This window comes from Hesperophylax consimilis, chromosome 6, assembly GCF_061612785.1.
Source record: "Hesperophylax consimilis isolate HC1 chromosome 6, BYU_Hcon_1.0, whole genome shotgun sequence".
NCBI lineage: Eukaryota > Metazoa > Arthropoda > Insecta > Trichoptera > Limnephilidae > Hesperophylax > Hesperophylax consimilis.
Window position 1 is genome coordinate 5,615,644 of NC_142841.1, and position 14,277 is coordinate 5,629,920.

General features: G+C 41.0%; 1 protein-coding gene across 2 annotated transcripts in view; it reads left to right on the plus strand.

Moving 5' to 3' along the window:
* The window catches only part of superdeath (Suppressor of ER stress-induced death), an 87,312-nt gene that overhangs the window by 69,936 nt on the left and 3,099 nt on the right, over positions 1-14,277 (plus strand). For both annotated transcript variants that reach the window (XM_089632328.1, XM_089632329.1), the window contains 8 exons: positions 5,984-6,140; positions 8,017-8,282; positions 9,092-9,314; positions 9,861-10,141; positions 10,930-11,129; positions 11,215-11,382; positions 12,541-12,684; positions 14,068-14,149. In XM_089632328.1, the coding sequence (XP_089488454.1) occupies positions 5,984-6,140; positions 8,017-8,282; positions 9,092-9,314; positions 9,861-10,141; positions 10,930-11,129; positions 11,215-11,382; positions 12,541-12,684; positions 14,068-14,149 (1,521 nt within the window). The remainder of the gene's footprint in view (positions 1-5,983; positions 6,141-8,016; positions 8,283-9,091; positions 9,315-9,860; positions 10,142-10,929; positions 11,130-11,214; positions 11,383-12,540; positions 12,685-14,067; positions 14,150-14,277) is intronic.

Consider the following 14,277-nt stretch of genomic DNA (forward strand, 5'->3'; position numbering starts at 1 on the left):
AGTGCCATTAAGGCCGCCTGGCTATCAGAACATATGTTTATGTTCTTATTTCTGTACCCGATACTCATATTCTCCTGTGCGCAGACTAAGATGGCTTTCATCTCAGCTTGAAACACAGTGCAGTGCATTCCTAGAGGTATACTGAGTTCCCTCTTAGATCCCTGTAGACAGACCTCGGCCCCTGTTCCTTCCTCCATCTTGGACCCGTCTGTGAACCAGATTAGTTCCTGTTTGGAGTTTGGACCTGGGACCGTGTCCCATTCCTCCCTTGTGGGGTACGTCACTTTAAACAGCTGTCCGAAGAAGTATTCGGCTTGTTTGCCGTCCTGCTTCATCCCAGCCGTCGGACTAATTGCCCTCAGTCTTATTCCTATCTCCGTGTGACTGTTTCTGGGCAACTCTCCTCTCCATTGGCCATTGCAATGTAACCTGTAGGCTGCCGCCATCGCCGCCCCCTCTATTTCTATGTTTAGTGGGGGTAGGTTCAGCAGCACTCCAATGGCTAGTATTGGAGTGGTTCTCATGGCTCCTGTGATGCTTCTGCATGCAAGTCCCTGTATGTGATTGAGTGTGACCATCACTGTTTTCAGTGTTGTTCTCCTCCACCAGACCAGGGCTGCGTGCATGATCCTTGGTTTTACAACGGCTGTGTAAAGCCATTGCATCATTTTAGGTTTGAGACCCCACGTTCTGCCGCAGATTCGCCTAGTTGCCCACATCAGAGCACAGGCCTTTCTGCCTACAGTTTCCACCTGGTTTTTCCAGCTCAGTTTGGCATCTATGATGACTCCGAGGTACTTAACCGTGTCAGAGGGTTCTAATTCCTTTCCATAGAAGGTTGGATTGCTCCATCCTTCTAGTTTCCTTTTACGCGTAAAGATTACTAGTTCTGTCTTGTCTGGGTTGACTGACAGTCCTGTTTCTTCACACCATTCTTCCACTGTTGCCAGTGTTGACTGTATAAGGCCTCGGGTTGTGTCTGCATCCCAACACCTTATTATGGTTGCAATGTCATCCGCATACCCTTGCGTATATAGGCCCCTGTTGTTGAGTTTCCGGATGAGGTTGTCCACCACCAGGCTCCACAGCAAGGGTGATAAGACCCCTCCCTGTGGACACCCTCGTGTCACCAGCACTTTGATGCTTACCTCACCCCTTGTCACCGTAAGTATCCGGCCTGAGAGCATGTTCCTCAGCCACCTTCTGGTGGTTTTGTCGAGTCCATGTCTTTCTGCCGCTTCATCAATGGATTTAATAGTGGTGCAGTTAAATGCTCCCTCTATATCCAGGAATAGCCCTGCCGCCAGTTCCCCAGTCGCTTGTGCCTGCTCCAGTTTGTACACCAACCTGTGCAGTGCCGCGTCGACTGACTTACCTGCTTGGTAAGCAAACTGTAACTCGTGGAGGGGCTTCTCTTTCAGTGCCCCGTCCCTTATGTGCCTGTCCATTAGCCTCTCCATTGTCTTCAGAAGAAATGAGGTGAGGCTAATTGGGCGGAATGCACCTGGTTGGTCGTAGTCAGCTCTCCCCGGTTTGGGTATGAACACTACCCTTGTCTTCCGCCATGGTATGGGGATGTATCCGAGGGCACAGCATGCCCTCAGGATCTTCGTCACCGGAAGTAGGATTGTATCTAGGCCCCTCTGTAGAAGTGCCGGAAAGATTCCATCCTCTCCTGCGCTTTTAAAAGGGTCAAACCCTCTGATTGCCCATTTAACTCTGGAGGGAGTAACTATTTTAGCCGCAGTGTCCCAGTCCTTACCTTCCCGTGTAACTCGGGCTGGTGGTGGACCGGTATCATCTGCTTCTAACTTTTTGTAGCCGGGAAAATGTTTCCCCAGCAGTACTTCCAACTCCTCCTCCCAACTGTTGGTATATCCTCCATCAGCTTTTTTGAATGGGCCTTTTGCTGCCCCTGGGTCTTTTGCAAGAATTTTTTGTATTCTTGCAGTCTGTGGGATGGTTTCCACCTCCCCACAGTATTTCTCCCAGGAGCATGTTTTGGCTTTCTGGATTGCCACCTTGTACTCTTTCTGGTATTGCTTGTGGGCATCCCAGTTTCCTGACTTTTTGGCCTTGTTGAAAGCTTGCCTTACTATTTTCCGTAGCTCCTGCAGTCTTCTGCTCCACCACGGTGTTTTGTCCCTGGTACTTGTCTTCAGAGGGCAGCTATTTTCGTATGCCCTTATCATTGAGTCCCTCAGTACTTCTACTGCGTCCTCAATTTCTTCGGGGCAGCCGTATTTAGCTGGGAATCTTGTCATTCCTATATTTAGTTCCTCCGAGTATTTAGTCCAGTCAGTTGCTTTTGGGTTCCTATATGTATCGGTCCCCGTTTTGCTTGTTTCTCCCTCTAGTTTAAATTGTATGTGTCGGTGGTCCGACAGGGATGGTTCGTCCGATACTCTCCATCCTGAGACTCTTAATGTTCCTAGGGTGAGGTCTATCACCTCCTGTCTGTTACTTATAACGAAGGTGGGTTCCCTACCTCTATTAAGAATCTCAAGGTTCACTGTCATCAGGTATTCCAGGAGGTCCTGTCCTCGTTTGTTGATGTCCGTACTCCCCCACACAGTGTGGTGCGAGTTAGCATCTGCTCCGAGTATCAGTTCCCTACCCTTCTCCCTGCAGTCTTGGACGAGTCTCGTTATTTCCCTTGAGGGTGGTGGTTCCACAGAGTCATAGGGCATGTATGCTGATGCCACAACTACTTCCCTGCTTCTTTGGTCCAGCGTGACCTGTAGCTTCACAGCCACTAAGTCCCTACTGCAGTGTTCGGGTAGCAGTGTGCCAGGTATCCCTCTGATGAGAATACAGGCCCTGGGTCTGTCCCCCGACTCGTTATAATAGATTAGACCTTGGTTCATGTTTAGTCCTCTGACCTTCCCCCTATAAGTCCAGGGTTCTTGGATCAGCGCGACGTCCACACTGTCCCGAGTGACTCTACTGCTAAGCACTGCAGTCGCTGCCGGACTGCGGTGCAAGTTTATTTGAATGAACTGTAAGTTTTCAGCCATTACTGCCTAATCCTTAAGTCATTCCTCCTATTTACGCTCCTCGGTGTTAGGAGAGCGCACCGTGAAAGTGGCCTTCCTTATCCCGACATGCGCCGTCATCCCCATCTCCCTCAGCACCTTCACACTTTCCTCGTCCACACTCATGATCAGGCGATACATGTTCTTATCCCTGATCGAGTCGTGGACGATCCATTTTTTTGTGTGTAGCCGGGGAGTCTGGTTCTCCAGCAGTTGTAGCAACCTATCGGTGCTTACTGCTCCATTTTCGGGGATTACTGCCATAACCTTTACGTACTTTGGCAGTTCCTGCAACCCCACCACCTCCAGGTCGCAGCCCTGCCATTTCCGTATGGTCGGCACCATCTCCCTCAGCCATGTCTCTGACTCCTTGTCGGAGCAGGTCATTTTCAGGACGCCCCTCTGAGTGAAGCATTCGTCGAATCTGGGTTTGAACTGCCCCTTTGGGATGCTCAAAATCAGATCCGCGGCCGCCTCACTCACGAGGGCCTCCTGCTCTTTTGTAAATTCTTCCTCTCTGTTCCTATATACTACAGCCACTCGAATTTTATTTCCAGCGGCTTCCGCATAGGTAGCAGAGGTGAGAATTCCTCGGGGCTTTTTCCTGGAATTTCCCGGTGAAAGCCCCAAGGGTTTAGGTTCTGGTGAGGTTCTTCTCCTCTTCCCAGCCTTCTTTTCCCCGGGCGTTCCAGGTTGCTCCCGGTTACCTTCTGCGGTCCCCGTTAGCTTCCGGTCTGTCCCTGGTTTGCCTTGCCTGGTTCCGGCCTTCGAGGTCCCTGGTTGTCCCCAGCGGACTTTTACAGTCCCTGGTTGTTCCCGGTTTCCTTCCTGCCGCCCCTGCTTCTCTCTTTTGAGTTTTCTCCTCGCAGCCCCACTGAGTTTCTTCCCACTGATGTGAATTTTCTTCACATCGTCTGACAGGGACTTTACCTTGTCTTCCTCAGCGGTGGTTGTTGGAGTGAGTCTCTTCTTTAAGTCCCCCCCTCTCCGCTGGTTCCCCGAGGGCCCCAGTTGGAGTCGGGGGTTCTTAAAGAAGTTATTTTCCAGGTCCCCTGATGGTCCCTGCATTTCCACGTCTGGATCCCCTGGGGGATCCCGCCGTGTTGCGTCCGTCGGAGGTCCTTCTTTATGGTTCCCAGAGGGCCCCTCAAGGGAAGAGTCCACCAGGGTGGTCCCATCTCTCCTCTCCACTTCCTCTTGGTTCCTCAAAGGCCCCAAGAGGGATGAGTCCACCGAGGCGGCCTCAACTCCTCCTTCCACTCCCCCTAGGTTCCTTAAAGGTCCCTCGTCAGTGTTGTTTTGGTTTTTGTTTTTACAGTCCATATTTGGTCCCACGAGTATCTAGGGAAATAAAAGGTCCACCCCAGCAGAGCCCCGAATGCTGGGGTAAGGTCTGTATACTCCGAGATGCGACCTTGTGTCTCGGAGGAACCGTTCGTGACACTGTTCCCCAGTGTCATTCAGCCCTGAGCACGGTATCTCACACCTTAGCTTGGGATGGCTATTGCAGGTCGTGTTTCCACTCCCTGAGCGATGGGTTCGCCACACTCCCTACGCTCTTGAACTTATTAACTTCAACTACAATAATATCTTTAATCATTGAAGATAATATTAACATTTATTTTTCGGAATGACTTTATTGAGCAAAACCTCAAATTGTAATATTTAAATATTGAAAATTGAACAGAAAAATCTAAAAAAAAAAAAAAAAAAGGAAACGGTCACAGATGTGACCCGTTTCCTTTTCTGATTTTTCTGTTTCAGATTTTCGTTTAGAAATCACTAATATTGTCTTCAATAATATTAACAATTCTCAAACGAAAAATTTCGAATAGAAAATCTGAAAACGAGTCGGTCGCATGTTAATATTTTACAATGCTTAATTTAATAATAAATTTGAGGTTTTACTCAATAAGTTATTCCACAATAAAAATATACAATACAAGCTGACGTGTACCCAACGTTTCCCGGGTTTATGAATGCTTTTGAGGTTATAAATTTTAGTGTGCCTAAAAAGTATTTTATATTTGCTCAGGCATCCCCGTCTTCTTCTAACATTCTCTTCCAAGACACACAATCCTCCTTTACCATTATCTTTGTTCATCACGTATGCCTAATTTTATCAAACATAAGTATCTGATTCACCTGGTCGAGCCATGTCTTCCTCGGGCATCTCTAACTTTTTCTACAATTCACTTCTATATATAGTTTCATAAAATCTTCATTGTTACTGTTAAAAAAACTACATTATATAAACTTTAATTCGACTCCATATCTCATTCCAGTGCCGAGATAATGCGTTAAGTCTTCTTCGGCATCACTGACTTCTTCGACATTGTCTTTTATTTGTATAGATTATTTGGCAGGTGGGTATAGGTACCGCTGCCCCGGCAACCATGTATTGGATAACCAACACCTTCCATAGATCACCCCAAGTGGTTCGCTACGTTTGGCGACTTAGCAGGGGTGTCCGGGTTCATGCAGTGAGGTTTGTCGAGGTCTTGACGTTGGATGCGTTTGCTTACCTACGGAATGGCGAGCCAGATCGGGAGACACTAGTTGATGGAGAATTTTTGACTCCCCCAGCCGAACGCTCTCGACACATCATCAGATGAATCCACACGTCCGTCACTCCTGGGCCCATTGACCCCCAGATTCCTACCAACCCTCGTAGGTACCTTTTTTCCTTCCCAGAACTTCTATTCATTCATTTCCCAAAAAATACCCTCTGACATTTTTTTTTTTACTCAGTGCCTCTCTTGTGGAGCTAATGTACATGAAAAAAAACTGCCTTCATTTGTGATGGTTAAATATAACCATCGCGAAAGTAGGTATATTCATTGGATATTGGTATTTTGAATAAAATAAAGTTTAAGTTACCAACTCTGTATTACATATTTCGGTTATACGCAAAACACTAACTCTGTAACATTTCTTTTCCATTACAGATAGAGAAGTCTTGGAAAGCCATGGATCAGTTTGTACTTCACGAAGTGCAAAACGTATTTGGATTGGACGCCCTGACGTCATCACATCAAATATCTGTCGAAGTCGGAAACCCGGATGAAATCAATGAAATATTCGACAGAATTTCTTATGGCAAAGGTAAACATTGCAAAAATATTTATGGCTCGTGGCTATTAAAGTCGTACGGTAAAGAAGATATTTACACTGAATTTTTTTTTTAACAAGCTTTTTAATATTCTGAGGTGATTTTTTTTTAAAATGTGAAAACCGCACAGGAGTACCAACTGCTCTCCCTGTCTAGAGTCAGTGAGACTATGGCATCCCCAATTGGGGTTTGTTGTGAAGTTGAAGGTAGTGGGGAGGTGAAGGAAGTGGAAGGTGGGAAAGTTCCTGGCTCTCCAGATCTGGTCACCAAATAAGGCTAAGGCCATTTAAAGCAACGTTTCAATTCTGAATGGTGTTCACACCAGGGCGATACTGAGAGTATCTTTCAATCTGGAACGTGCCACAAATATACAAAATATTATTTTAAATTAATAAATTGTGAAATAACACAAAACCGTCAAAAATAATTTACTTGGTCGTCAATGAATGTGTTTGCATAACATGACGTCAATTATTAGTTTTGTATTTTATTGGATAATTTGTTAAATATATCCTACAATAATGAAATACTGCGTTTTAGTTTGCAAAGGTATAAAAACACTGACAACACAAGATAACATAGCAATTCACATGAAGTAAAATATTTAATGTGCGCGCACTAATTGGATTGTTACAAATTACAAATTAATGTGTTTGGTTATTGGGGGTGTATATTCAAAACGGTTTAGCAATATTCCTAATGAAAAATTTATCGCTTTCACAGGAATTATCCATATTTACGTTTTTGCAGCGGCATTATTGTAAACGTTTCCTTTTTAATGAAAATACTTATATAACAAAATGTATTTTGTATTTATCCTCAAACGATAAGGTTTCGGGAGCTGTGTTTTCAGTTACTTTACCATAAAACCGAGTGCTGTAGCCTTTGATTGAATTTAGCAATAAATTTTTTTTATGGCAGATATTTCAATGTTTGTAAAACTTTAAGACTAACCAGTGTTTCTCAAAATAATTTTTTAAAATAGGTAAATCAAAAAATATTTCAGGTGATAAGATTAAAATTGTTTGTTTTGAGCTGGTTACAATTTGACTTAGACTTGTAAGTATGATGAAACTGAATTAAAACATCATTCCAGTTTTTTTTCTGACCGGTTGCAGACAATCACGTCTATTTTCAGTACTGAAGGTCCAATCAGAAAAAAACTGAAATTATGTTTAAAATGGGTTTCATTATTCTCATTACGATGGAATTCCTCCATGTAAATTATTAAAAGTTCCCCTCCAACCTCAACAAAATAATATCATGTTATTAAATATTTCCGCTTGACATTCATTTTTAAATAAATTCGCTGTTTTTGAATGTCTTTTAAAATAAAAACGGGTTTCGAAAGCAGACGAAAAACTCTTTCAGTTTTTAGTATAACAAATCTACATTTGCAATTAAAATATTAAATTTTTTGTGCAGACATAAATAGAGTTTTTAAAGTCGCTTGCCAATGGTTTTTATCGTCTAAACTGGAATTAAAAAAACGTATTTAATTAGACAAAGGGGTTATTATTGTCAAGTCACTTTTTTTCGTTTTACACAAAAAAATTATTATTAAATTTTTTTCGAATACTAAATGTTGTTTCAAAGAATAATTTCATATTTCTAGGAGCGTATATGGTAAACTTTTAAATACAAGTGCAAAGCGTGGTATTCTCTCTTTTTATCACTGTTTGAATCACGTACCTCACCGTTATAAAATAATGCGATAGCACGATTTTTTCTAGTCCGTGTCCGGCTGAGAGAAATATCTCTCTAAAACACTCTCGGGGTTAAAAAAAACATTTAAACTTTTTAACATTTTGTCAAGTCATCTTATTTTCAAGACATCAAAATTGTCACGCAAAAACTGCTTTTCCTCAGGAGCCGCAATAATCCGAATGATGAACCACTTCCTGACGACTGACGTGTTTACTTCGGGAATCACAAACTATCTGAAGAGTAAGGAGTACCAAAGCTCGGAGCAGAACGATCTGTGGGAGGCCCTTACTCTGCAGGCTAGGAAAGACGAAGTCTTCGACGATACCATGTCGGTCAAGAGCATCATGGAAACCTGGACCCTTCAGACCGGCTTCCCTGTCATCAACGTGAAGAGGGACTATGTGACGGGAGACGTCACGTTGAATCAGGTGACTATTCACAATATATATCGATAACTTATAGGTACATGTATAGGAAGGAGAGGAAGTTCTGTGAAGGAAAAAGATATGAGGGGTAGGTAGGAATTTGTGGGCCTGTACGTCCAGGAGTGACGGATGTATGAATCATTCCCTTCCATTGCGATGGGTCAAAACAGTCCGGCTGGAGTGGTCAAAGGATCTTCCTTAACCGTTAATAATTAATTTATTTCTTGACCTTTCAGGCGTCTGGTATATTGACCATTATATTTCTTGGAGATGCTGTCAGAAAGTATCCGTATAATATAACATCACTGCCACCTCATCTCTCGTTTCATACAAAAATAATTAATAAAAAATTACCAAAGTTTCATAAACGACGGAACCTTTGATTTCATAGAGGTGTACGTGTTAATTCTCATATGGTTAACTTCTACATTTGAATATAAAGTTTGATAGTTTTTCTTTCCAACACCGTTTAGTTCATATTTCTAACTGCTATAGTTAGACTAAGACAGAAGACGAAGTTAGAAGGGAGACAACGATTTCTATGAAATCATATGAGTTGTAAAAGCCAACAAATTGACTCTATGGGTAAAAGCTGTTAGTTCCCAAAACCGAACAAATTAGCGTAAGGAGTTAAAATTATGTAATTTAAAGTTTATATTTATATGTGAAATTACAATATAAGTGTGAGCAATTTGATTCAAGCTATTTTAAAGTTGTCATGGCGATATTTGGAAAGATTCCAACTAAACATTGTTTTGTATATTCAAGATTGGAAAGAAACCTTAATCGTATTATTTCCTATCCAAATTCAGGAAAGATTTATGCTCGCCAAGAACGAGACGGCTGCGATGAAAGCCATGAGGTCCCGAGACCAACAACTGTGGTGGGTGCCAATAACCTATACCACCAGGAGCAAACTGGACTTTGTCAACACCAAGCCGGAGAAATGGATGAAGGGGCAGAAGGAACTTCAATTCAATAACAAGGAAGCGGCTATGAAGGACGACTGGGTCATTTTCAACATCCAACAGACAGGTACCTAATTTCCGTATTTTATCTAAAACTCATATTTTGATGAATTAAATTATCTATAACGATTTAAAATGTGCCATTTTTGATTTGCTGCCAAAACGACATGTTTGTTTTGATTCGTGAATTCGGCGACGTTGACATCACGCCGAGTAAAGTTGATGACAGCTGTCTTACCATCATTAGCGGTTTCTATGTCACAATGGCGTTGTAGCCAGTTGGAATCGTTTCGGGGTGTGCGGTTTAAGATGGTTTTTTAAATCAATAATTATGAAAGAAAATATTAAAATTACACTGTTTTAATACAACGATCAGAATTGGAAAAATTTTAGCAAAACAGATAAAATGGAGAAACACAAATAAACAGATCGAGTAGTATTAATATTATAGACTTTCATTTCTTTCTTTTCATTTTAATTTTTTCTATATATAAATCGGTTCATTTAAAAAAAATTCCAAAATAATCAGATAAAGTCGATTTGAGATAGTTAAAAACACTGTGTAAAATATTTAATCAATTGAGTTTCAAGTGTATTTTTACGATATCATCAGGATTCTACAGAGTGAACTATGATGAACACAACTGGCGACTTATCATCCAGTACCTGAACGATGCAAGCACCTTCCAAGAGATCCCCCCCTCTAACAGGGCGCAGATATTGGACGACGCTCTGAACCTGGCCTTGGGAGGGAAACTGGACTACACCACGGCTTTGGAGGTCACCAAGTACCTGGTACAGGAGAGGGAGTATGTTCCTTGGAAAGCTGGGCTGGTGGGACTCGGATATCTGGACGGGATGCTGGCCAAGGGACCACACTATCTTGAGTATAAGGTAAAAGACAAATCTTTAAACTTCGATGAATCTTTGAAAATGTAAAGATAAACAATGTGAGGGACGAAGGGTGTAAAACCGTGTAATAAATAGGTATATTTATGTATGAAAGTTCAGAGACACAATACCATGTCTTTTTGTTTTATTTTACGAAAATCAGACGAAAACGTCCATGTCGAGAAGTTAATATTAAGACAAGGTAACATTCGGAATCGGGTAACTAGCAATAACATTCCTTATATAGATGATGGTAAGGTTGAAATTCCTACTTAAAACCAGCCGCCTGCAAAAATGTAAAAAAAACCAAAAGCGTGTTTTATTTTATTTTGTGAAATTCAGATGCAAATATTAAAATATTTTCCGATCATTTTCTAAACAACTTAATTTGCCACATTATAGAAAAAAACCAATTCCGAAAAAGGGTTCGTTAGTAGGAGATTTTTCACTTTAAAGCAATTTCTGTAGGCCTGATACCTGAGCATCTACCATTGTAATACCGGTAGAACAAGAACAGCATACCTACCTGACGCCTGTGCCCTAAAAATTGCAAATCAACTTACTAAGATAGGGGAATCCATAAAACGGACCCCCCGTTTCCGCACAGAGTCAAGGGTTCTTTTCACGTATTTTGGGGCTCTAGACCAGAGGTGGCTGCCAAATTCAACAGTGGGGTACACTTGTAATTTGTACAGGGTCAGCAGTTGTGGAAGGCATGTTGGGAACATTACTTCCATTGAAGGAGAGACTGCCTCTGATTGCCTTTGAAACATTAAATATATTGCTTTCAGAAATACCTTCTCAGCCTCATCAGCGACGTGTACAAAGATGTCGGCTTCACTGACAACTCCGATGACTCCATGCTGACCATATACAAGAGAATTGACATCATCAACATAGCCTGTTTACTGGAGCATGATGACTGCGTTACTCAGGCCGTTACTCAGTTCCATAACTGGATGATGACGCCGAATCCTGATGTTCACAATCCGTGAGTCTAAAAAGTCGTACATTTAAGGGTTAAAAAGCAATTGAAATTCTGCCTTTAAACTGATCGAAATATAATAATTCTGCAGGATATCTCCAAACCTTCGCAACACGGTATACTGCACGGCCGTGAGGGTGGGCGGAGAGACGCAGTGGAACTTTGTCCGGGAGAGGTTTGCGCGTTCCCAGACCGGCTCTGAGAGGGAACTCCTTCTGACCTCGCTGGGTTGCACGCGACTGCCCTGGTTGCTTTTCAGGTAATTTTATCAATTATAAAGCTGGACAAACACGGCAGAGCCAACGAGCCAAATAGTCCCGCGCCGATCTAAAACTCATTGCTTGTGGGGAAACACAGATGGCTCTGCAGCTTCCGCTTACAATTCACCGAGCAGAACTAAAAATGTTTGTAATTTCGTTTCTAAGAATAAGCAAGCTAACATATTTTGAGTAGATTTTTCTATATACATATCTGTTTTTGTACATATCTTCAATATACCTGCATACGTTTTGGTGGCCAAATATCGACTGGATTGACATCCAAAATATTGTTGATATTGCGACATATCACAAATAGAGGTAAGTTTTGGAAAACGCATAACACAATTGCTAAATCTTTCATAAGCATTTATTTGTCAGAGTAAAAGAGTTGTTGGATTCACTGGGGAACAATTCATTGCATAACTAAGGTACCCTAAGTGATTATCTACATCTTGTGACTTAGCAGGTGTTCCCGGGTTCATGAAGTGAGGTTTAGGTAAATATTAAACACATAATTTGTCAATTTGAAATGGTGGCTTGGACGGTTTTGACTTATAGAGGAAAAGCGGTGAGAAAAAGAATGAAATAACATGAACAAAGATATTAGGGATGTTCCAGGTAATGGTATATTTTAAAAACAGATTTTTTCTGGAATTATCTTTTAACTAAGCCCCCGAATTCCCAATTTCTACCGATTTATAACAAGTTTCTCTAATCTTCTTTAAAGTTTTTAAGTTCCGAAAAAAATAATTTATTTTTGAAGATAATTTCTGTACATTTGTTATGCTGAAACGTTAATTATTTGAAATTCCCTCGATAGAAAACAATCGCAAAGTAAGCTCCAAAAATGATTAAAAAAACATTTTTTTCTGTTATTTAATGTGTAATAGGCATGAAAAAAATCACAGTGTATCTTTAAATGCAACTAATGCATTAAGAACTAATGATTTTTGCTCTTTTTTCAAATGAGTTGTGTTTTATTAAATATTTTCACAATTTTTGCTTAATTATAATCCTTTTTTTAATATTAGCACGCTCCCTCTAACTTTTGTATTTACATATCTCCCTGTCAAACCATCTTTAAACGCTTACTACGGGGCCTTAAAGCACGTGTCTTAGTAAAATTTTATACATATATTGTTTATTTTTTTCCACAGATACCTGGACCAATCTTGTCGAAATGATTCCGGAATCCGCAAACAGGACGTCTATCGGGTGTTCGGAGCAGTTTCCAACTCTGTCATTGGTCAACCCATTGCCTTCTCATGGATTCGGGAAAATTGGACCAAGATGAAAACTTAGTGAGTGTCATTTATTGTAATTTTTTATTTATTAGCGGAGACGGTACACGGATATTTCCCGTGAACTATCTCCCATTTCACCCCATTCCTTTGAATTTATTCTCAGATCCCATGAGGGTTCCACTTAAATCATCACGGTGTAGGTAAGAGTCCGCTGTGGTGGTCTCACCTCTTCTTTCCACTCCCTCTTGGTGCCCCGGAAGCCCCAAGAGGGAAGAGTCCACCGATGAGACATCAGCTTTCCCCTCTCTAGGTTCCTCAAAGGCCCCGAGTTTTTTGTTTGTCTGAATGATCCATTTTTGGTCCCATGAGTATCTAGAGAAATAGAAAGTCTACTCTAGCAGAACCTCGAGTGTTGGGATAAGTATCTCGCCGAGTCTGTATCTCGGTGGCACGGTTCCCCAAAGTCATTCATCCCGAGCACGGTAGCTCACATTGTGACTTGGGATTAGCTATTACAGGTTGTATTTTGACTCCCTTTGTTAACAAGTGTTATTAAGTTACTATATACAGGGTGTACGTAGCACGTACCCGAAGGATTTTCCAGAGATTCCTGAGCATAGTTGAAGTAAAAAATGTAGATTTAATTTTGGTGTCAGATGATATTTTTTATCAAGTAAAAACTTTTTTTTTTCATAACACGTTGCAGCTGAGTAGTTGGGTGCAGCCTAGCGGGTCACGTGATACGGTGACCGGATAAATCATCATAATGATAATTCATCACATCTTTAAAAAATTATATAAAGTCATGGAAAGTGATGAAACAAAAACATTATTAACTGGATTAAGTAGGTTAGGTTAGGTTAAAAAGATTTTTTTTTCATTGTTTCTAATGACTTTATATCACTTTTTAAAAGTGTGTTGAATTGTCACTCTGTTGAGTTATCATGGAACCACGTGATACGTACTTATTCCGTCTCATTCCAGCAGCATGTGATTCCTTTGCAACGCGCAGCTGTGCAATCAGTGGCGACATGTGATAGAAACATATTTTTGTAGTAGGCTTAAATTGAAAAATATATCAGCGGATAGCAAAATGAGATCTACGTTTTGTACTCCAAACATGCCCAAGAATCGCCGATTAAAACCCTATATATATTATATATAATTTAAGAAGAAATATAAAAAAGAATCTTGGATAGAGGGTTTTCAGCGACTTCTATGGTTCAACCCCGTGTATTAAGTAGTTATTTTTTGTTTGATTCCTGGTGGAAGGTTGTGAAATTCCTCTCTAGTTGATTTTTTGCGGTTTCTGCAAAAGGTACACTCACATGGATAATTTTAATTGGATGATCACGTCCACACTTTTTCTTCTTAATTTACTTACTAACATATTTTATTTATACACATATCTATTATCATATTTAATTTATCTATTTACAGCTTGGGACCAACAGCATCAAATCTCAACACCATAGTGAAGTATTCCACAAGAAAACTGAACGCTCAGCACGAATTAGAAGAAGTAAGACTAGCAAAAACGTACTACATAATTCCTACCTAGAACCAAGCAATGATTTCTCAAAAATTTCCAACCGTCAAATATCTTATCTAGTTTTCACCGCATTCATTTTTCTTCAATTCGCCTCAAGG